Consider the following 22,331-nt stretch of genomic DNA (forward strand, 5'->3'; position numbering starts at 1 on the left):
GCCTCCCTCCTTTGAGCGGCAAAAAGCAATTGCTCTCCTTTGTCCGGGCGGTCCACGTAAGCCCTTAAGTAGGGATTTTCTGCCTTGGCGGGAACGCCATTAGGCGCGCGGCCGCCGCCGTGCCGTGACTGACGTGCAGAATCTGTTTGATGTTGGTGATGTCACAATCCCGCCGAGGCGCTGGTTATGATATTGTTGGCGTCCCTGGATGCAGGCGGCTTTAGTGGTCATGTCACAAGTAAGTCTTCATAAATCCTTTATGGCACACAAGTATTAAGCTCCTTTGGTGGAGCGTCAACACCCGTGTGCAGGACAAGACCACTAAGATGCTAACACGCATATATATATATATATATATATATATATATATATATATATATATATATATATATATATATATATATATATATATATATATATATATGTATGTATGTATGTATGTATGTATGTATGTATTATTAAAATTGTATAGATGGACAGGATATTTGGATAAAGAACATATCTGTCCATCACAACTAACACACACACACACACACACACACACACACACACACACACACGCGCGTCTGACTTCCTATGGTGTCTTGTCTTCCCCACACACAGCCCCCCCGCGGTTCACCCGGACCCCGGAGGACCAGACCGGAGTCCAGGGCGGCGTGGCGTCCTTCGTGTGCCAGGCCGCCGGCGAGCCGCAGCCCAAGATTGTGTGGAACAAGAAAGGCAAGAAAGTCAGCAACCAGAGATTTGAGGTGCGCTCATCACTCATGAAATATCCATCCATCCATTTTCATGAAATATCAATATTTGAAAAAAAAAAAAAAAAAAAAAAAAAGACTTTTTAGGACAAAAAGAATCTTTCAGTCCAACTTTGTCTCATCTTGTTGTTGTTTATCAAAGACTTAACTCTTGATGCTCTCACAAGGCAAATCTGACATGATTTTAAAGTGGCCCACCAATTTATTTTATGCATTCCTGACGCATTATTTTATGTGGCCCGCCATATCGTTTTCAAGGCCGAGCTTGTCATTTAGAGTGGCCCGCTACATACTCTTATGTGATACGCCGTATTATTTTATGTGATATGCCGCATTATTTTATGTGGTCGGCAGCATCATTTAATCTGGCCTGCGACATCATTTTTGGTGATATGTCACTATATTTTTGTGTGGCCCGCCACATAATTGTAAGTGGCCCGCCTCATTCTGTTGTGTGGCTTGCCTCATCATTTAAGTGGCCTGCCACATTATTTTATGTGGCTCCCAACATTATTTTATGTGGCCCGCCTCATCATTTCAAGCAGCCTGCCTCAGTATTTCAACGGCCTACCTCATCATTTTATGTGGCCTGCCAAAATTATTTTATGTGGCCTGCCTCATCATTTCAACGGCCTGCCTCATCATTTATGTGGACTGCCACATCATTTACGTGGCCTGCCACATTATTTTAAGTGGCCCGCCTCATCATTTCAAGTGGACTGCCTCATCATTTCAACCGCCTGCCTCATCATTTTATGTGGCCCACCTTATCATTTCAAGTCGCCTGCCTCATCATTTTAGTGCCCTGCCATTTAATTTTATGTGGCCCGCCTCGTCATTTCAAGTGGCCTGCCTCATAATTTCAACGGCTTGCCTCATCATTTTAGTGCCCTGCCACATTATTTTATGTGGCCCGCATCATAATTTCAAGTGGCCTGCGTCATCATTTCAACGGCCTGCCTCATAATTTTGGTGCCCTGCCACATTATTTCATGTGACCCGCCTCATCATTTCAAGTGACCTGCCTCATCATTTCAATGGCCTGCCTCATAAAATTGGGTGGCCTGCCACATTATTTTATGTGGCCTGCCTCATCATTTCAACGGCCTGCCTCTTAATTTTAGGTGGCCTGACACATTTTTTTATGTGGCCTGCCTCATCATTTTAGTGCCCTGCCAGGTTATTTCAAGTGGCCCGCCGCAGCATTTCAAATGGCCTGCCTCATAATTTCAACGGCTTGCCTCATCATTTTAGTGCCCTGCCACATTATTTTATGTGGCCCGCATCATAATTTCATGTGGCCTGCCTCACTAAAGTATTCTTCTGTCAGAAAAGTCCTCACAGGTCCTCACAGGTCCTGACAGGTCCTGACAGGTCCTGACATGTCCTCACAGGTCCTCACAGGTCCTGACAGGTCCTCACAGGTCCTCACATGTCCTCACAGGTCCTCACATGTCCTCACAGGTCCTGACAGGTCCTGACAGGTCCTCACAGGTCCTCACATGTCCTCACAGGTCCTCACAGGTCCTGACAGGTCCTCACAGGTCCTCACATGTCCTCACATGTCCTCACAGGTCCTCACATGTCCTCACAGGTCCTGACAGGTCCTGACAGGTCCTCACAGGTCCTCACATGTCCTGACAGGTCCTGACAGGTCCTGACAGGTCCTGACAGGTCCTCACAGGTCCTCACATGTCCTCACAGGTCCTCACATTTCCTCACAGGTCCTGACAGTTCCTGACAGGTCCTCACAGGTCCTCACATGTCCTGACAGGTCCTGACAGGTCCTGACAGGTCCTGACAGGTCCTGACAGGTCCTGACAGGTCCTCACAGGTCCTGACAGGTCCTCACAGGTCCTCACATGTCCTCACAGGTCCTCACAGGTCCTCACATGTCCTCACAGGTCCTGACAGGTCCTCACAGGTCCTCACAGGTCCTGACAGGTCCTCACAGGTCCTCACATGTCCTCACAGGTCCTCACAGGTCCTCACATGTCCTCACAGGTCCTGACAGGTCCTCACAGGTCCTGACAGGTCCTCACAGGTCCTCACATGTCCTCACAGGTCCTCACAGGTCCTCACAGGTCCTCACATGTCCTCACAGGTCCTCACATGTCCTCACAGGTCCTGACAGGTCCTGACAGGTCCTCACATGTCCTGACAGGTCCTCACAGGTCCTGACAGGTCCTCACAGGTCCTCACATGTCCTCACAGGTCCTCACAGGTCCTCACAGGACCTGACAGGTTCTCACAGGTCCTTTCAGGTCCTCACAGGTCCCTACAGGGAGACTTTACATTTATTGGATTTCAGTCAGCTGAAGCCTTCTTAGAATTCCAAATCCTGATCTCCTCCCAGCGTGTATTAATCATATTCCAGGGAAGTTAATCCCAGTCGTCCACTCCAGCAAAACTTGTTCCACGTCCCAGAACATGAAAATGACATTTTGTTTACTCCTGCTAAACATTTAGTTTTCATGACTAATTCAACTGTATTTCCCATCCATGACCTTCAGTGCACCGTGGAAACTTCTATCAGAGCAGCGTATTTTCAATAGTTGTCCTGCATTTTACCTTCCATGAGAAAAAAAGGCTTGAAAAGTTAGGCCTTCAAAATAAAAGCACGGTGGGTTATTGCTAGCTTATTTTTTCAAGAAATGTCACATATTTTGAATATACTGTACTAGTGGTACCTTGGGTTGTGTTATTATCTGTTCAATAATACTCGTTGGAAACCAAATCGTATAAAAAACAAAATGATCATTAATATTATATTAAAATATATTACATATTTAGATACATATAAAACATTCAAGTTTATCATTTTTATCACAACTATTTTCGCTGATAATGTCCATTAATTCAAGTAGTAGTTCATTTCAACACAAAGCACAAGTACATCATGATAGTTTTACTCAATGCAAAATGCATATAAATGATGAACACAATGGATTTTAAACATTCCTCTTAAAGGCAAATTTCCAGGAAATTTCCCTTCAAATGAATGGACATACTCCTAGTTCTAAATGTTGTGCCATTTTTAAACCCAATTCCGACCTTTAAACCATCCACACCCACACTACTCTTCCAAAATATCAAACATAAAGCATGTTTTCCCTTTCCCAAAATTCTGGGTTTTCCTGGAATTTTCTCCCTACTGCCAATGAATGGTCATTATACAATCGACTGCACATCCCACATTTCTCATGTGGTTGGAAGCGTTCCAACATCCACACACTCCACTCACCTTGGACAATCAAACTGCCATTTCCAAGATTTGGTAAAAATTCCTGGAATTCACGGTTTTCCAAATCTCTATTTTCACCTCTTCCTGGAATATTTTCACAGTCCACATATTTCAACCGTTTTTGACCATTCCAACTTCAAAACATTCCTCTTACCTGGGACAACAAATGTTCCCTTTTTTTCGAAGAAATTAAAAAATGTTCCGAAAATTCTAGGAATTGTGAAATACACATTCTCAATTCAAACCGTTACCACGTCAACACCAACCCATTCATATCATTTAGGACAGTTGTGCTAGTATCAATATTCTTAAAAATTACCGGTTTCCCCCAGATTCTGAAATTTCCAGGAAATTCCCCCTTCAAATGAATGGACATACTCCTAGTTCTACAATGCCTTAAATTTTCTAAATGTTGCGCCATTTTAAACCCGATTCCGACCTTTAAACCATCCACACCCACACTACTCTTCCGAAATATCGAACATAAAACATGTTTTTTCCCTTTCCCAAAATTCTGGGTTTTCCTGGAATGTTCTCCCTACTGACAATGAATGGTCATTATACAATCGACTGCACATCCCACATTTCTCATTCGGTTGGAAGCGTTCCAACATCCACACACTCCACTCACCTTGGACAATCAAACTGCCATTTCCAAGATTAAATCAAAATTCCTGGAATTGCCGGTTTTCCAAATCTCTATTTTCACCTCTTCCTGGAATATTTTCACAGTCCACATATGTCAACCGTTTTTGACCATTCCACCTTCAAAACACTCCTCTTACCTGGGACAACAAATGTTCCCTTTTTTTCGAACAAATTAAAACATTTTCCCAAAATTCCAGGAATTGTGAAATACCCATTCTCAATTCAAACTGTTACCACGTCAACACCAACCCATTCATATCATTTAGGACAATTGTGCTAGTATCAATATTCTTAAAAATTACCGGTTTCCCCAAGATTCTCAAATTTCCAGGAAATTCCCCTTCAAATGAATGGACATACTCCTAGTTCTACAATGCCTTAAATTTTCTAAATGTTGCGCCATTTTTAAACCCGATTCCGACCTTTAAACCATCCATACCCACACTACTCTTCCGAAATATGGAACATAAAACATGTTTTCCCCTTCCCAAAATTCCCGGTTTTCCTGGAATGTTCTCCCTATTGACAATGAATGGTCATTATACAATCGACTGCACATCCTACATTTGTCATCCGGTTGGAAGCGTTCCAACATCCACACACTCCACTCACCTTGGACAATCAAACTGGCATATCCAGGATTTAATCAAAATTCCTGGAATTCCTGGTTTTCCAAATCTTTATTTTCACCTCTTCCTGGAATATTTTCACAGTCCGTTTTTGACCATTCCACCTTCAAAACATTCCTCTTACCTGGGACAACAAATGCTCCTTTTTTTCGCATAAATTAATTTTTTTTCCAAAGTTCCAGGAATTCTGAAATTGTTGATTTTAAACATCCCTCTTGATGGCAATGCGCGGCCAATACTAGTTCTTTCTTAGACTCAATAGTGTTTCTCACCTTATTTATCAAAGTGCAGGCAGTCATGTTGAGGCCAACAATGCAGGACTTAGTTAACTGATAAGAGTTTTACAGCACAACACGTCACACTGTCGTGACTCACCATCCTTAAACGCTGAGGTGTGTTCTCACTAGTTCTGGCAAAGTGCCAAGTTGCCTTTCTTCCATTTCCATCATCAAAGAGGTGGAACTAATCCTCAAAGCAAATGTGAGCGTGTCAGTAGCTACATTTAAAGTGACACTTGTAGCTCCATTATCGCACGCAAACTTGAATGAGAGCTGGCTTGCTATAAAACTCGGGAGGACAGCTGGTAATCCTCACATTACCTTTGCTTGTTTGGCCAGACCGGGGGCCGGCAACTTGGGGGCCAATTTAGATTTTTGATTGATTTGATCAAAGTATTTCTGATTCTGATAGTAGGCTAATATAGACACTTACATCATGTGTTGTCTTCATTTTAAGACTATATTTTAAAATCATTTTGATAGTAGGCTAATATAGACACTTACATCATGTGTTGTCTTCATTATAACACTTATACAAGACGTTTAAAGTCATTTTGATAGTAGGCTAATATAGCTAATATAGACACTTACATCATGTGTTGTCTTCATTATAAGACTATATTTTAAAATCATTTTGATAGTAGGCTAATATAGACACTTACATCTTGTGTTGTCTTCATTATAACACTTATATGAGACTTTTAAAGTTATTTTGATAGTAGGCTAATATAGCTAATATAAACACTTACATCATGTGTTGTCTTCATTATAACACTTATATAAGACTTAAAATAATTTTGATAGTAGGCTAATATAGCTAATATAGACACTTACATCATGTGTTGTCTTCATTATAACACTTATATGAGACTTTTAAAGTCATTTTGATAGTAGGCTAATATAAACACTTACATCATGTGTTGTCTTCATTATAATACTTATATGAGACTTTTAAAGTCATTTTGATAGTAAGCTAAAATAGACACTTACATCATGTGTTGTCTTCATTGTAACACTTATGTGAGACTTGTAAAGTCATTTTGATAGTAGGCTAATGTAGCTAATATAGACACTTACATCATGTGTTGTCTTCATTATAACACTTATATGAGACTTTTAATGTCATTTTGATAGTAGGCTAATATAGACACTTACATCATGTGTTGTCTTTATTATAACACTTATATAAGACTTTTAAAGTTATTTTGATAGTATGCTATTATAGACACTTACATCATGTGTTGTATTCATTATAACACTTATATAAGACTTTTAAAGTCATTTTGATAGTAGGCTAATACAGACACTTACATCATGTGTTGTCTTCATTATAACACTTATATAAGACTTTTAAAGTCATTTTGATAGTAGGCTAATACAGACACTTACATCATGTGTTGTCTTCATTATAGCACTTATACAAGACTTTTAAAGTCATTTTGATAGTAGGCTATTATAGACACTTACATCATGTGTTGTCTTCATTATAACACTTATATAAGACTTTTAAAGTCATTTTGATAGTAGGCTAATACAGACACTTACATCATGTGTTGTCTTCATTATAACACTTATATAAGACTTTTAAAGTCATTTTGATAGTAGGCTAATATAGCTAATATAGACACTTACATCGTGTGTTGTCTTCATTATAAGACTTATATAAGACTTTTAAAGTCATTTTGATAGTAGGCTAATGTAGACACTTACATCATGTGTTGTCTTCATTATAACACTTATATAAGACTTTTAAAGTAATTTTGATAGTAAGCTAATATAGACACTTACATCATGTGTTGCCTTCATTATAACACATATATAAGACTTTTAAAATCATTTTGATAGTAGGCTAATGTAGACACTTACATCATGTGTTGTCTTCATTATAACACTTATATAATACTTTTAAAGTCATTTTGATAGTTGGCTAATATAGCTAATATAGACACTTACATCGTGTGTTGTCTTCATTATAAGACTTATATAAGACTTTTAAAGTCATTTTGATAGTAGGCTAATGTAGACACTTACGTCATGTGTTGTCTTCATTATAACACTTATATAAGACTTTTAAAGTAATTTTGATAGTAAGCTAATATAGACACTTACATCATGTGTTGCCTTCATTATAACACTTATATAAGACTTTTAAAATCATTTTGATAGTAGGCTAATGTAGACACTTACATCATGTGTTGTCTTCATTATAACACTTATATAAGACTTTTAAAGTCATTTTGATAGTAGGCTAATGTAGACACTTACATCATGTGTTGTCTTCATTATAACACTTATACAAGACTTTTAAAGTCATTTTGATAGTAGGCTAATATAGCTAATATAGACACCTACATCTTGTGTTGTCTTCATTATAACACTTATATAAAACTTTTAAAGTCATTTTGATAGTAGGCTAATATAGCTAATATAGACACTTACATCATGTGTTGTCTTCATTATAACACTTATATGAGACTTTTAAAGTCATTTTGATAGTAGGCTAATATAGACACTTACATCATGTGTTGCATTCATTATAACACTTATATAAGACTTTTAAAGTAATTTTGATAGTAGGCTAATATAGCTAATATAGACACTTACATCATGTGTTGTCTTCATTATAACACTTATATGAGACTTTTAAAGTCATTTTGATAGTAGGCTAATATAGACACTTACATCATGTGTTGTCTTCATTATAACACTTACCGTATTTGAGATTTTTAAAGTCATTTTGATAGTAGGCTAATATAACGACCAAAAACCAAGACCGTGTCTGTGAACCTCAAACTGGGGTGTGTAAAAACCGAGGTACCACTACATTGTGAACCCTACAAACATTCTGGTCTTGTTCCCCCCCGAAACAGGTCATAGAGTTTGACGACGGGTCCGGTTCGGTCTTGAGGATCCAGCCCCTGAGGACCCCGAGAGACGAGGCTATTTACGAATGCCACGCCTCCAACTCGGCAGGGGAGCTCACCGCCTCCACCAGACTAAGTGTGCTCAGAGGTCAGTGCCAGCCCATTGGCCTTCATCCCATGCATGTGTCTTCACCATAGGGAAGGCCATTCTAAAACCTTCATTCTAGTCCGATTTAGCCATTCCTTTACCACTTTTGAGGTGTGTTTGGGGTCATTGTCCTGTTGGAACACCCAACTGCGCCCAAGACCCCACCTCCGGGCTGATGATTTTAGCTTGTCCTGAACAATTTGGAGCTAATCCTCCTTTTTCATTGTCCCATTTAAAGCAGCAGTTCCATTGGCAGCAAAACAGGCTCAGAGCATAATACTACCACCTCCATGCTTGACGGTAGACATGGTGTTCCGGGGATTAAAGTCCTCACCTTCTCTCCTCCAAACATATTGCTGGGTATTGTGGCCAAACAGCTCCATTTTTGTTTCATCTGACCACAGAACTTTCCTCCAGAAGGTCTTATTTTTGTCCATGGGATGTCAGATGAAACAATATAGGGTATTAGGGTAGGGTACTGTATAGGGGTGAATTATTTATTATAAGTTAGAGATCAAGATGGTGACAGCTGTGGGAAAGAAGCTGTCTCTGAGCCTGTTTGCTCTGGCTCTGATGCACCTGTAGCGCCTGCCCGATGGTAGCAGGTGCTACAGGTGGAAGCCAGGGTGTGTGCTGTCCTTCGTGATGTGTTTTGCTCTGTTGAGGCAACGGGAGTTGTGTAAATCCTTCAGGGATTGGAGGGGGCAGCCGATGATTTTTTGTGCAGACTTTATGACCCTCTGAATCGCCTTTTTGTCTGCTTCAGTGCAGCTGGCGTACCGCACTGTTATGCAGTACATCAGAAAACTCTCGACAGCCGAGCGATAGAAGGTCACCATCAGCTGCCTCTCCAGTCTGTTATAAAAACAAAAAACAAAACATAACTAAACTGTCAGTGACAAACCTGACACACCAGTTCCATTGGCAGCAAAACAAGCCCAAAGCATAATACTACCACCACCATGTTTGACGGTAGGCATAGTGTTCCTGGGATTAAAGGCCTCACCTTTTCTCCTCCAAACATATTGCTGGGTATTGTGGCCAAACAGCTCCATTTTTGTTTCATCTGACCACAGAACTTTCCTCCAGAAGGTCTTATCTTTGTCCATGTGATGTCAAATCTGCTAGAAACTTCTACCGTTCCAAACAAATACCTCTAACCTGATTCAAAGAAGGCGTGCTCAATCCCTAATCGCCCACCCTTTCCGTCGGACACCGGCGTGTATTTCCAAGCACGTACTTAGTGGATGGCGAAGAAGTGTTGCTGCTGACGAAGCTGCGAGGGCCGGAAAGGAGACTCTCTTTGGAAGTCAATAAGGCCTGCACGCTCTTGTTAGTGTTGGAGTCCATTAATGGCGGCGGTGCTGGGAGTCCATTAGGGGAACATTACGCTCGCCACCGTCTTATCAAGTGAGGCCGCTGGAGTGTGGATAATCACAGCGGCCATTGTTTCTATTCTGGTTACGATTACATCGTCTTTTTTTGCCGCTCTCACCCTCTCTCTCTCTCTCTCTCTCTCTCTCTCTCTGTCTCGCTCGGTCGCTCGCCCCACGCGCTCTTAGGTCCACCTCACAACAACTTCTAAATTATTCACGTCGTATGGCTCTTTGCATCCTCTCTGCTGTTCATCTCCATCATGTAGTGTGTGTGTGTGTGTGTGTGTGTGTGTGTGTGTGTGTGTGTGTGTGTGTGTGTGTGTGTGTGTGTGTGTGTATGTGTGTGTGTGTGTGTGTGTGTGTGTGTGTGTGTGTGTGTGTGTGTGTGTGTGTGTGTTCAGTGGTGCATACACATCGCCTGCTGTGTCGCCACCACATCGAGGTTTGTTGTAGCGTGTCTCCCTTGACAGAAGTCCTCTTCATCCACAGCGTGAAGGCTCACGTGTTCATGGTGGACTCCAATAGTGGTCTTCATCTAGCCATTAGACCTGAACCTGAACCCAGGTCCACCTTCCTTAGCCTTAGAACATGGGTGTCAACTCTGGCCCGCGGGCCAAATTTGGCCAGCTGTGTAATTTAACTTGGCCCTTGAGGCGATATCAAATTAACACTAGAGCTGGCCCGCCGGTATTATACACCGCATTCACCGCTAATACTCATACTTGCCAACCCTCACGAGTTTCAGTGCCCCTCTCGGAAGTCTCCCGGGGCAACCATTCTCCCGAATTTCTCCCGATTTCCACCCGGACAACAATATTGGGGGCGTGCCTTAAAGGCACTGCCTTTAGCGTCCTCTACAACCTGTCGTCACGTCCGCTTTTCCTCCATACAAACAGCGTGCCGGCCCCCTTTTCACAGTCCACATATGTCAACCGTTTTTGACCATTCCACCTTCAAAACACTCCTCTTACCTGGGACAACAAATGTTCCCTTTTTTTTCGAACAAATTAAAAAATGTTCCGAAAATTCCAGGAATTGTGAAATACCCATTCTCAATTCAAACTGTTACCACGTCAACATCAACCCATTCATATCATTTAGGACAATTGTGCTAGTATCAATATTCTTAAAAATTACCGGTTTCCCCCAGATTCTCAAATTTCCAGGAAATTCCCCCTTCAAATGAATGGACATACTCCTAGTTCTACAATACCCTACATTTTCTAAATGTTGCGCCATTTTTGAACCCAATTCCGACCTTTAAACCATCCACACCCACACTACTCTTCCGAATTATTGAACATAAAACATGTTTTCCCTTTCCCAAAATTCCGGGTTTTTCTGGAATTTTCTCCCTACTGCCAATGAATGGTCATTATACAATCGACTGCACATCCTACATTTCTCATCCAGTTGGAAGCATTCCAACATCCACACACTCCACTCACCTTGGACAATCAAACTGCCATTTCCAAGATTTAATCAAAATTCCTGGAATTCCCAGTTTTCCAAATCTCTATTTTCACCTCTTCCGATTATATTTTCACAGTCCACATATGTCAACCGTTTTTGACCATTCCACCTTCAAAACACTCCTCTTGCCTGGGACAACAAATGTTCCCTTTTTTTTCGAACAAATTAAAAAATGTTCCCAAAATTCCAGGAATTGTGAAATACACATTCTCAATTCAAACCGTTACCACGTCAACACCAACCCATTCATATCATTTAGGACAATTGTGCTAGTATCAATATTCTTAAAAATTACCGGTTTCCACAAAATTCTCAAATTTCCAGGAAATTCCCCCTTCAAATGAATGGACATACTCCTAGTTCTACAATGCCTTAAATTTACTAAATGTTGCGCCATTTTTAAACCCGATTCCGACCTTTAAACCATCCACACCCACACTACTCTTACGAAATATCGAACATAAAACATGTTTTCCCCTTCCCAAAATTCCCGGTTTTCCTGGAATGTTCTCCCTACTGCCAATGAATGGTCATTATACAATCGATTGCACATCCCACATTTCTCATCCGGTTGGAAGCGTTCCAACATCTACACACTCCACTCACCTTGGACAATCAAACTGCCATTTCCAGGATTTAATCAAAATTCCTGGAATTCCCGGTTTTCCAAATATTTATTTTCACCTCTTCCTGGAATATTTTCACAGTCCACATCTTTCAACCGTTTTTGACCATTCCACCTTCAAAACATTCCCCTGTCACATGATATATGCCATGCATACTTTGATCAACAGCCATACAGGTCACACTGAGGGTAGCCGCATAAACAACTTTAACACTGTTACAAATATGCGCCACACTGTGAACCCACACCAAACAAGAATGACAAACACATTTCGGGAGAACATCCACACCGTAACACAACATAAACACAACAGAACAAATACCCAGAACCCTTTGCAGCATTAACTCTTCCGGGACACTACAAGGTGTGTGTGTGGGGGGGGGGGGGGGGGTTGGTGGTAGCAGGGGTGTATTTTGTAGCGTCCCGGAAGAATTAGTGCTGCAAAGGGTTCTGGGTATTTGTTCTGTTGTGTTTATGTTGTGTTACGGTGCGGATGTTCTCCCGAAATGTGTTTGTCATTCTTGTTTGGTGTGGGTTCACAGTGTGGCGCATATTTGTAACAGTGTTAAAGTTTTTTATACTGGCACCCTCCGTGTAACCTGTATGGCTGTTGATGAAGTATGCGTACCGAAGCCGCACATATCTTGTGACTGGGTCTGAATGATGTTAGAATGGATGAAAAGCGGACGTGACGATAGCTCGTAGAGTACGTTAAAGACAGTGCATTTAAGGCACGCCCCCAAGACTGTGGTCCGGGGGACTACGAGATATAATGACTGATGAACACCTTCGTTGGATAATGAAGGTTGCCTCAGCTCAAAGCCTGAGCCCCGACATTAATGAACTAGCATCCAAGAAAAGATGGCAGGTATCTGGCTTGGGCACATCAGATTAGATCAGTGTGTTGCAAACTGAGCAGTTTAAAGTCCTGAATGGTTGGTTTATTCATTATTTTATTTTCCAATTTATTAGCCTGTGGAAAAAGTTAATGTTGATATTTACCTCAGAAGGCTGCAAATAGAAAAAAGGCATTCAATTTTATTTAAATTTTATTTGATATGTCATTGATATTTTTTAATTATTATTATTATTATTTGAAACTGGATTTTGCATGTCACTATAAAGTTATATAAGCCTTGCTTGTTCAATATTTAATGCAAAACTTGTTTGGGTCCCTATTAAAAGGTTCATTTGTTCAACCTTTGTTCACTTTTACATTTTGGCCCACTCTGTATTTGAGTTTGACACCCCTGCCTTAGAATATAGAGCCTAGGGTGGCGCGGTATACCAGTACTATTATAGTATCGCAGAACTAATGTTTAACCCTTGTGTAATGTTCATATTGTTGTTACTCAGTCAGCGTTTGTGGGTCTGATGGACCCCTTGCATTTAATGCCTCACAGTCAAACACTTTTATGTTCAAAAACTGAACAGATGTTTACCTTATCCCAATAAACATCTGTTCAGTATTTGAACATAAAAGTGTTTGATTGTGAGGCATTAAAAGCCACAAAATGCAACGGGTCCATCAGACCCACAAACGCTGGCTGAGTAACAACAATATGAACGTTGCACGGAACATTTCTCTGGCAGTTTCTGCATCCCACAGGGATTCTTCTTCTGTGTTTCTGCACCTGCGCTTCCCACACAAGGTTGCAACATTGTTTGTCAACACTGTCTGCTCTCATTTTCTCGCACATTTGACCCTCTGATGTTCTGTGTACCTACACTCTGTCCTCCTCCTGTCTAGGCCTGCAGTGTGTGTGTGTGTGTGTGTGTGTGTGTGTGTGTGTGTGTGTGTGTGTGTGTGTGTGTGTGTGTGTGTGTGTGTGTGTGTGTGTGTGTGTGTGTGTGTGTGTGTTTCCACACTTCTATTAGCCCCATCTTATATGTAATATAAATGTGTAGGGGGGGTGTATGGTGTGTGTTCATTAAATATGTATTCTGATATATGTTCTTCACAGAAAATGAGCCAAAGCCAGTGAGTCTCAGTTTGAAAAATGAATTAATTGTATCATTTTTCTTTTAATAAAAAATGAAAACAAAAAAAAGAGCATTACTAGGAAATGGATATCCCAGGAGAGTCCAACTTTGAAGCAATGGATGGAAATCACAATGGACATATATAACATGGAGAAGATAACTGCCTTTATTAATTATAAATTGGAGAAATGTACTTCATACTGGGAAAACTGGGTCAATTATGTCACGCCCCATAAGCTTGACTTTAATTTTTCGAATTAGTGATTGTACTGCTTAAAAAAATTACTCCATATATATATATATATATATATATATATATATATATATATATATATATATATATATATATATATATATATATATGTTTATATTGTATTTTATTTCTGACTATTATTATTAATAATGTATTATAATTTATTTTTTCTTTATTTAATTGATGTATTTGCAAATACTGCTTTCTTTTTCTGGGAGAGTGGGGGGGGGGGTATAGTTGGGATATAAACAAAAAATATTTTGACATTTAGGGCAGACAACAGATGTGTGAAGTGTGTGAATATGAAAAAAAAATAAAAATAAAGAAAAGCACCGTCATGACATTGCTGGTTTTACGAGCGGAGGAGCATGTTCGGCAGCGCGCGCGCACAAAGTACTTACCAGCAGACACAGTGTGCAGACAGAAAAAGGGAGAATGGGAATGAGACCGCAGAAACATGTCATTATTGTCTTTATCTTCTCATCAAATCTTATGATACATGAAACATATGTTTGTTATTGTGTCTTTTAGTAGTAAGTAAACACACAAAGACTCCTAATTAGTCTGCTGACGTATGCAGTAACATATTGTGTCATTTATACACCTATAATATATGTGCTGTATGAACTTTGGGGAGGTGAACGGTACTTTGAGCTGTGGGATTGAGTGTGTTGTGCAGGTGTTTGAGTTGTATTGGCGGGTTATATGGACGGTGTTTGTTATGCGGGATTAATTTGTGGCATATTAAATATAAGCCTGGTTGTGTTGTGGCTAATAGAGTATATATATGTCTTGTGTTTATTTACTGTTTTAGTCATTCCCAGCTGAATATCAGGTCCCACCCGCCTCTCACAGCATCTTCCCTATCTGAATCGCTCCCACTGCCCTCTAGTCCTTCACTCTCACTTTCCTCATCCACAAATCTTTCATCCTGGCTCAAATTAATGGGGAAATTGTCGCTTTCTCGGTCCGAATCGCTCTCGCTGCTGGTGGCCATGATTGTAAACAATGTGCGGATGTGAGGAGCTCCTCAACCTGTGACGTCACGCTACTCGTCTGCTACTTCCGCTACAGGCAAGGCTTTTTTATCAGCGACCAAAAGTTGCGAACTTTATCCTCGATGTTCTCTACTAAATCCTTTCAGCAAAAATATGGCAATATTGCGAAATGATCAAGTATGACACATAGAATGGACCTGCTATCCCCGTTTAAATAAGAAAATCGCATTTCAGTAGGCCTTTAAAGCCAAGTGTTGGCTCTAAAATGACACCCAGGTAACGATATTCACCAACATTTTGTTTTACTTCCTTATTAACAGTCATATTTGGAAAGAATGACGTTTTATATTTGTTTACTAAATACATTGTTGCCGTTTTCTTAATTATATTTCTAATTCTGCTCCACTTAGGAGTCAGTTGAGACTGAGTTTGAATAAAAGCCCACCCGGGAGCTGCTAATAGCTCCTGATGGACAAAATGTCTCACACACACACACACACACACACACACACACACACACACACAGAAGCACAGATGTGTCAGTCACATGTCGTCTGTGACAGCGGGTCTGACAGAAGGGATGCGACGCTAAGGTCAGTCTGATCATTACTGAGAATAAGAAGCGGTGTCTCTGAAATGTGGCTCTTCAGTCATGGCTGTGATTGGCCAAAGGTTGAAATAATAATGAAGTTGAGGGTGAGTGTATGATCCTCGTCCAGTCAGCTGCTGGATGACTCATTAGGCCGGTGTGTGTTAGGTCAAAATAGGAATGGTTATGGTCAAGCGTTTTTAGAACATTCATTAAAATATTTACAAATATTGCTGTACAAGACCTTTATTTTGAAAATGAATATAAAGTACTAGTAAAATGGAAAAATAAGTTGACTTAATGTGCTGAATGTGTTTCATTTCGTCTTTTAAACCAGTGGTCCCCAATCCCCGGTCTGGGGACCAGTACCGGTCCGTGAAGCATTTGTTGCCGGGCCGGAGAGAAACATTAAATAATTTATAAAGGACTTGCATTTGTCTCCGACTTAACTTTGGCCTGTCCCACTAGACCAGGGCTGTCAAACTTGTTTTCATTGAGGGCCACACCGCAGTCATGACTGCCAATAGAGGGCCGCTTTTAACAGTAAATCATTAATTAAATAAATTCAATATTTGAATTTTTTTTTACATAGAGAGTAAAAAAAAATCTGTGGATTTGACAACTTGTTTTTTACAGAAAAAAACTGGAAGCTTAGTTGCCAGACTTTTACTGTAACATATATGGTGTCATTTTATAATTATTATTTTTACAACATATTACTGTAAATAGAAATACAGTACAGCTGTTTAATTGTATTTTGGCAACTCAGCTGCCAGTTTTTTACCATAATAAAATGTGGTAGCATAAAATCAACAGCGGATAAAAAAAAAACTGACAGCTCAGTCGACAGAATTCTACTGTAAAAAACAATCATAGGTCGGTTTTTTTTTCAACTTACAGTATTATGCTGTAAAAAAAAAAAACTCCCTAAATTGTACAGTAAAATCTATTTGTTATTTTTATAGTGTACAATTTGATGGATAACTTGCTTCAAAACCATAAGTTAAGCAAATATTTAAGTATTTATTTGGATTTTGACCAACAAAGTTAGATAATATAATATTTGTTGCAATATTGGACACTATTTTTATTCACTGTCAAACGGGTTTTCATAGAGGGCCACACCGCAGTCATGGCTCCCAATAGAGGGCCGCTTGTCACAGTAAATCATTCAAGAATTTGCCTATGAATTTAAATATTAAAAAAAAAAAATTGTATGTAAAGAGTAAAAAAAAAATCTGTGGATTTGACAACTTGTTTTCTACAGAAAAAAACTGACGCTTAGAGTTGGCAGTTTTTTACTGGATCATACATGGTGCTATTTTTTTTTTTTTACAACATATTACTGTAAATAAAAAAACAGTGCCGCTATTTAATTTTATTTTAGCAACTCAGCTGCCAGTTTTTTACCATAATAAAATGTGGTAGCATAAAATCATCAACCGTGGATTTAAAAAAAACAAAAACTGACAGCTCAGTCGACAGAATTTTACTGTAAAAAAACAAACATTGGTTGGGTTTTGTTTCAACTTACAGTAATATGCTGTAAAAAAAAAACTCCTTAAATTGTACAGTAAAATCTATTTGTCATTTTTATAGTGTACAATTTAATGGATAACTTGCTTCAAAACCATAAGTTAAGCAGATATTTAAGTATTTATTTGGATTTTGACCAACAAAGTTAGATAATATAATATTTGTTGCAATATTGGACACTATTTTTTTCCCTGTCAAACTAGAAACAACCCCTAATACCTTTAGTAAGAAAATAAGAAAGTAAAGAAATGTATCCTCTGCATTTGACCCATCACCCTCGATCACCCCCTGGAAGGTGAGGGGAGCAGTGAGCAGCAGCGGTGGCCGCGCCCGGGAATCATTTTTGGTGATTTAACCCCCAATTCCAAGCCTTGATGCTGAGTGCCAAGCAGGGAGGTAATGGCTCCCATTTTTATAGTCTTTGGTATGACTCGGCCGGGGTTTTGAACTCACAACCTACCCATCTCAGGGCGGGCACTCTAACCACTAGACCACTGAGTAGGTGTGTGTGCTGTCTATCATTCACAATCCTTATGTCGGACAAGAACACATGTTTTTTTATGCATTCTTAAGCACAGATGAACATTAGCAAATGTCAGCTAACAATGGAGTCCACACTGGAGAGGGGGGCAGAACAGACAAGAGAGATGGCAGATCAACTGGTCTATAAAGGGGTCTATTTAAAGGAGTGTACAAATTAGTTTTGTATATATATATATATATATATATGTATATGTATATATATATATATATGTACATAGATATATAAAGATATACACAGCATGAACGAAGCGGAGCGGAAAGAAGTCCGACTCGTAATATTGTCCCCCGATCAACACAAAGTCATAAACACACTGCAAAAAGTCAGTGTTCAAAAACAAGAAAAAAAATTACAAAAATGAGAGGTATTTTATTTGAACTAAGCAAAATTATCTGCCAATAGAACAAGAAAATTTGGCTTTCTAAAACAAGTAAAATTAGCTAACTTCAATTAACCCAAAAAATAGCTTAAAATAAGTATATTCTCACTAATAACAAGTGCACTTTTCTTGGTAGAAAAAAAAAAGAGACCTTTTTGCTCAATATGTTGAAAAATATTCTTAAATAAAGTAAATGTTCGTGCCATTATCTTGACAAAATGATATGCACTCGGCATTACATTTCTTGAAACCAGCAAATTTATACTAAAAACACATTTATTGTTCTTAATGGAAAGGCAACAAGGCAAGCGCTTGTTACTCTCGGGGTCTCCTAGCCGCTCAGGCAAATCATATTGTCTAAAAATGCATTTTTCTATCGACAACATGACATCATCGCGCCAAGTGTGTGCTCTTTCAGTCAATTAGTGCGCATATATACAGCCCGGCCCCCGGCCAAAACATTTTTAATTGTAATTTTGAAGAATTCATCTGAATGTGCATGAAATGTTTCTGTTCAAAATAGTTAGAAATGTTAAATGTTTAAATATTAACTGTCAGTTTACTGTACTGTGCCAACTGTACTACTATATGAGTACCTATTTTCTATTGTTTCATTGGAAATAAAACAGCAAAGTCCATTTGGCTGTCATCTGTTTTAATTATGAGACACAATTGTGTCATAGTCATGATTTTTTTTTTCATGCTTGAAATAAGAAATGATGACTTTAAAAAAGTAGTTTTATACTTGTGAGTGTTGATGACACAGCTTTGCAACACTTGATATTCTAGTTTCAAGCATGTTTTACTCAATATAGGTCATCAAATCTCAGCAACAAGCTGTAATATCTTACTGAGATCATTTAGGACCAAAACACTTAAAACAAGTAAAACACTCTAACATAAAATCTGCTTAGTGAGAAGAATGATCTTATCAGACAGAAAATAAGCAAATATCACCCTTATTTGACATATTTCATCTTACTTAGATTTCACTTTTTGCAGTGCAGTTCCAGTTCACTGGTGTTGTCTGATGCAGCTGTCCTATCCATTTCAGGACACCAAAACACCTAACACGATACATCTGATCGACAACTCCGCACTGTCATATTTTTGAAACATTGATCATTTAACATTCTTCATAAACCATACTTGCCAACCTTGAGACCTCTGATTTCGGGAGGTGGGGGTTGGGGGGTGGGGCGGGGGCGTGGTCGGGGGGTGGGGCGGGGGGCGCGGTTGGGGGCGTGGTTAAGATATATATATATATAAGAAATACTTGACTTTCAGTGAATTCTAGCTATATATATATATATATATATAAATACTTGAATTTCAGTGTTCATTTACAAACTACAACTCACAAACACTTTAGAGTTAGGCTCCACCATCAGAATGTGTACTTAAACTTATAAAGATCACATGGATATTATTCAGTGAGCTGATTCACCAAAACTAACCTGTTATACAGGTTAGTTTATAACAGGAAAAAGCACAGGAGGAAAAAGCACACAGGACGTTTTAATTGTTCACAGACTGGTCGCTCTCATCAGAATGACAAGACACTTCCGGTCTGCAGGTGATAGCATTCAATTGGGAAGAAACGCCCTACTGCCCCCTACTGACCAATGTGAATACTGATAAATGTGTAATGACAGCTCCAAAAACGAATTCAAACCACAAAATAAAATAAATAAATCAACACAAAAATGTGACACATTATGGGTGGGTCACATATGCATGTACAGTAGATGGCAGTATTGTCCTGTTTAAAAGTGTCACAACATTGCTGTTTACGGCAGACGAACTGCTTTACGGTAGACACTGTTGTTGTGTGTTGTCAACACGTCACTCAGGTCCGCCTGAATTTTGGGAGTTTTTCGGGAGAAAATTTGTCCCGGGAGGTTTTCGGGAGAGGCGCTGAATTTCGGGAGTCTCCCAGAAAATCCGGGAGGGTTGGCAAGTATGTCATAAACAGAAAAGTGGACTCGGAAGTTTGGATTTCACAGTCAAGACCGACTCCTTTTGATTGAGACTCAACTTTCCTTGACAGCTGACTCAACTCTGGCTTACCTTAGTAACTTTATCTCTTGGTAAGTCTATTTTGTAAAGTGTTTGGTAAACTTCCCATCTTAGGGTTAGGGGTTAGAGGGTTAGGTTTAGGGTTGGGGTTGAAGTTAGGGTTAGAGTTAGGGTTAGGTTTAGGATTGAGGTTAGGGTTGGGTTTTTAGTCTTTAGAAGGCTATACTCTACTAATTATTTCCATTCCAGTGTTTTTACTTGCATAAATAAAGGATTGGTAGCGACATAGTGCAGTTGGTAGAGTGGCCGTGCCAGCAACTTGAGGGTTCCAGGTTCGATCCCAGCTTCCGCCATCCTAGTCACTGCCGTTGTGTCCTTGGGCAAGACACTTTACCCACCTGCTCCCAGTGCCACTCACACTGCTTTAAATGGAACTTAGATATTGGCTTTCACTATGTAAAGCTCTTTGAGTCACTAGAGAAAAAGCGCTATATAAATGTACTTCACTTCACTTCACTTCACTTCACACGAGGGTCTCTGTATCTACCACCTTTGGTGACAACAATCGCTCTTTTCTGTAAAAGCAAATGTGGATTAATCCAAGTCTTGCAGGCACTTCCCCAAACTTCAAGGCAATAGATCAGATATGGAACAACCAATGCACTCTTATTTTGAAAATGTTTGTCTTTATACCACACATTATTTTTTGGGATGCCTTTTACCTTGATATAATCAATATGCGATGTCGCTTTTTAGCGCCGGGTGTTGTTGTTCTGCTACGCTGGAAAGACTGGCACCTGTGTCTAACGACAAAGCAGACCTAAGTCCACGGTGGTGTTTATTGTCAGCGTAGTATGAGGACCACGTTGGACTGGACCAATGTTTGTGCAAGGAAGTAATAAAGCGCTCTGACCTTATAAAAAGCCAGACGACATTCCCGAGTCTGACTTGTCTTTGAAGCTCCTTCAATCCCGCCGGCATTAGCGCTAAAATGTCAAAGAGAGATTGGACAACAGGAAATGTGAATATTGTCCAAACGTGAGAGTCGGCAGTAAGTCGGACACGTTTCCAGTGAGGGTTGGACTCCGCCAAGGCTGCCCTTTGTCATTTCTAGGCGCAGTCAAGGCGTTGAGGGGGATCTGGTTTGGTGGCTGCAGGATTAGGTCTCTGCTTTTTAAACATGATGTGGTCCTGATGGCTTCATCTGGCCAGGATCTTCAGCTCTCACTGGATCGGTTCGCAGCCGAGTGTGAAGCGACTGGGATGAGAATCAGCACCTCCAAGTCCGAGTCCAAGGTTATTGCCCGGAAAAGGGTGGAGTGCCATCTCCGGGTTGGGGAGGAGACCCTGCCCCAAGTGGGGGAGTTCAAGTACCTGGGAGTCTTGTTCACGAGTGAGGGAAGAGTGGATGGTGAGATCGACAGGCGGATCGGTGCGGCGTCTTCAGTAATGCGGACGCTGAGCCGGAAGGCAAAGCTCTCAATTTACCGGCCGATCTACGTTCCCATCCTCACCTATGGTCATGAGCTTTGGGTTATGACCGAAAGGACAAGATCACGGGTACAAGCGGCCTAAATGAGTTTCCTCCGCCGGGTGGCGGGTCTCTCCCTTAGAGATAGGGTGAGAAGCTCTGTCATCCGGGAGGAGCTCAAAGTAAAGCCGCTGCTCCTCCACATGGAGAGGAGCCAGATGAGGTGGTTTGGGCATCTGGTCAGGATGCCACCTGAACGCCTCCCTAGGGAGGTGTTTAGGGCCCGTCCGACCGGTAGGACGGGCCAGGACACGTTGGGTAGACTATGTCTCCCGGCTGGCCTGGGAACACCTCGGGATCCCCCGGGGAGCTGGACGAAGTAGCTGGGGAGAGGGAAGTCTGGACTTCCCTGCTTTGGCTTCTGCCCCCGTGACCCGACCTCGGATAAGCGGAAGAAGATGGATGGATGAGAGTCAGAGCTTTGTTTTATTGCATCCGCCCACACGAGGTGCATGGCAGGAA

The 22,331-nt window shown here is 40.4% G+C and overlaps 1 protein-coding gene across 1 annotated transcript in view; it reads left to right on the forward strand.

Annotated features, from left to right (window-relative positions):
• LOC133617150 (receptor-type tyrosine-protein phosphatase delta-like) overlaps nt 1-22,331 on the forward strand; it is a 353,800-nt gene that overhangs the window by 165,238 nt on the left and 166,231 nt on the right. Inside the window, exons 4-5 of the mRNA XM_061976930.2 lie at nt 604-749; nt 8,425-8,566. Of these exons, the coding sequence (XP_061832914.2) occupies nt 604-749; nt 8,425-8,566 (288 nt within the window). The remainder of the gene's footprint in view (nt 1-603; nt 750-8,424; nt 8,567-22,331) is intronic.

The sequence above is a fragment of the Nerophis lumbriciformis genome, linkage group LG16 (genome assembly GCF_033978685.3).
Source record: "Nerophis lumbriciformis linkage group LG16, RoL_Nlum_v2.1, whole genome shotgun sequence".
NCBI classification, from domain to species: domain Eukaryota; kingdom Metazoa; phylum Chordata; class Actinopteri; order Syngnathiformes; family Syngnathidae; genus Nerophis; species Nerophis lumbriciformis.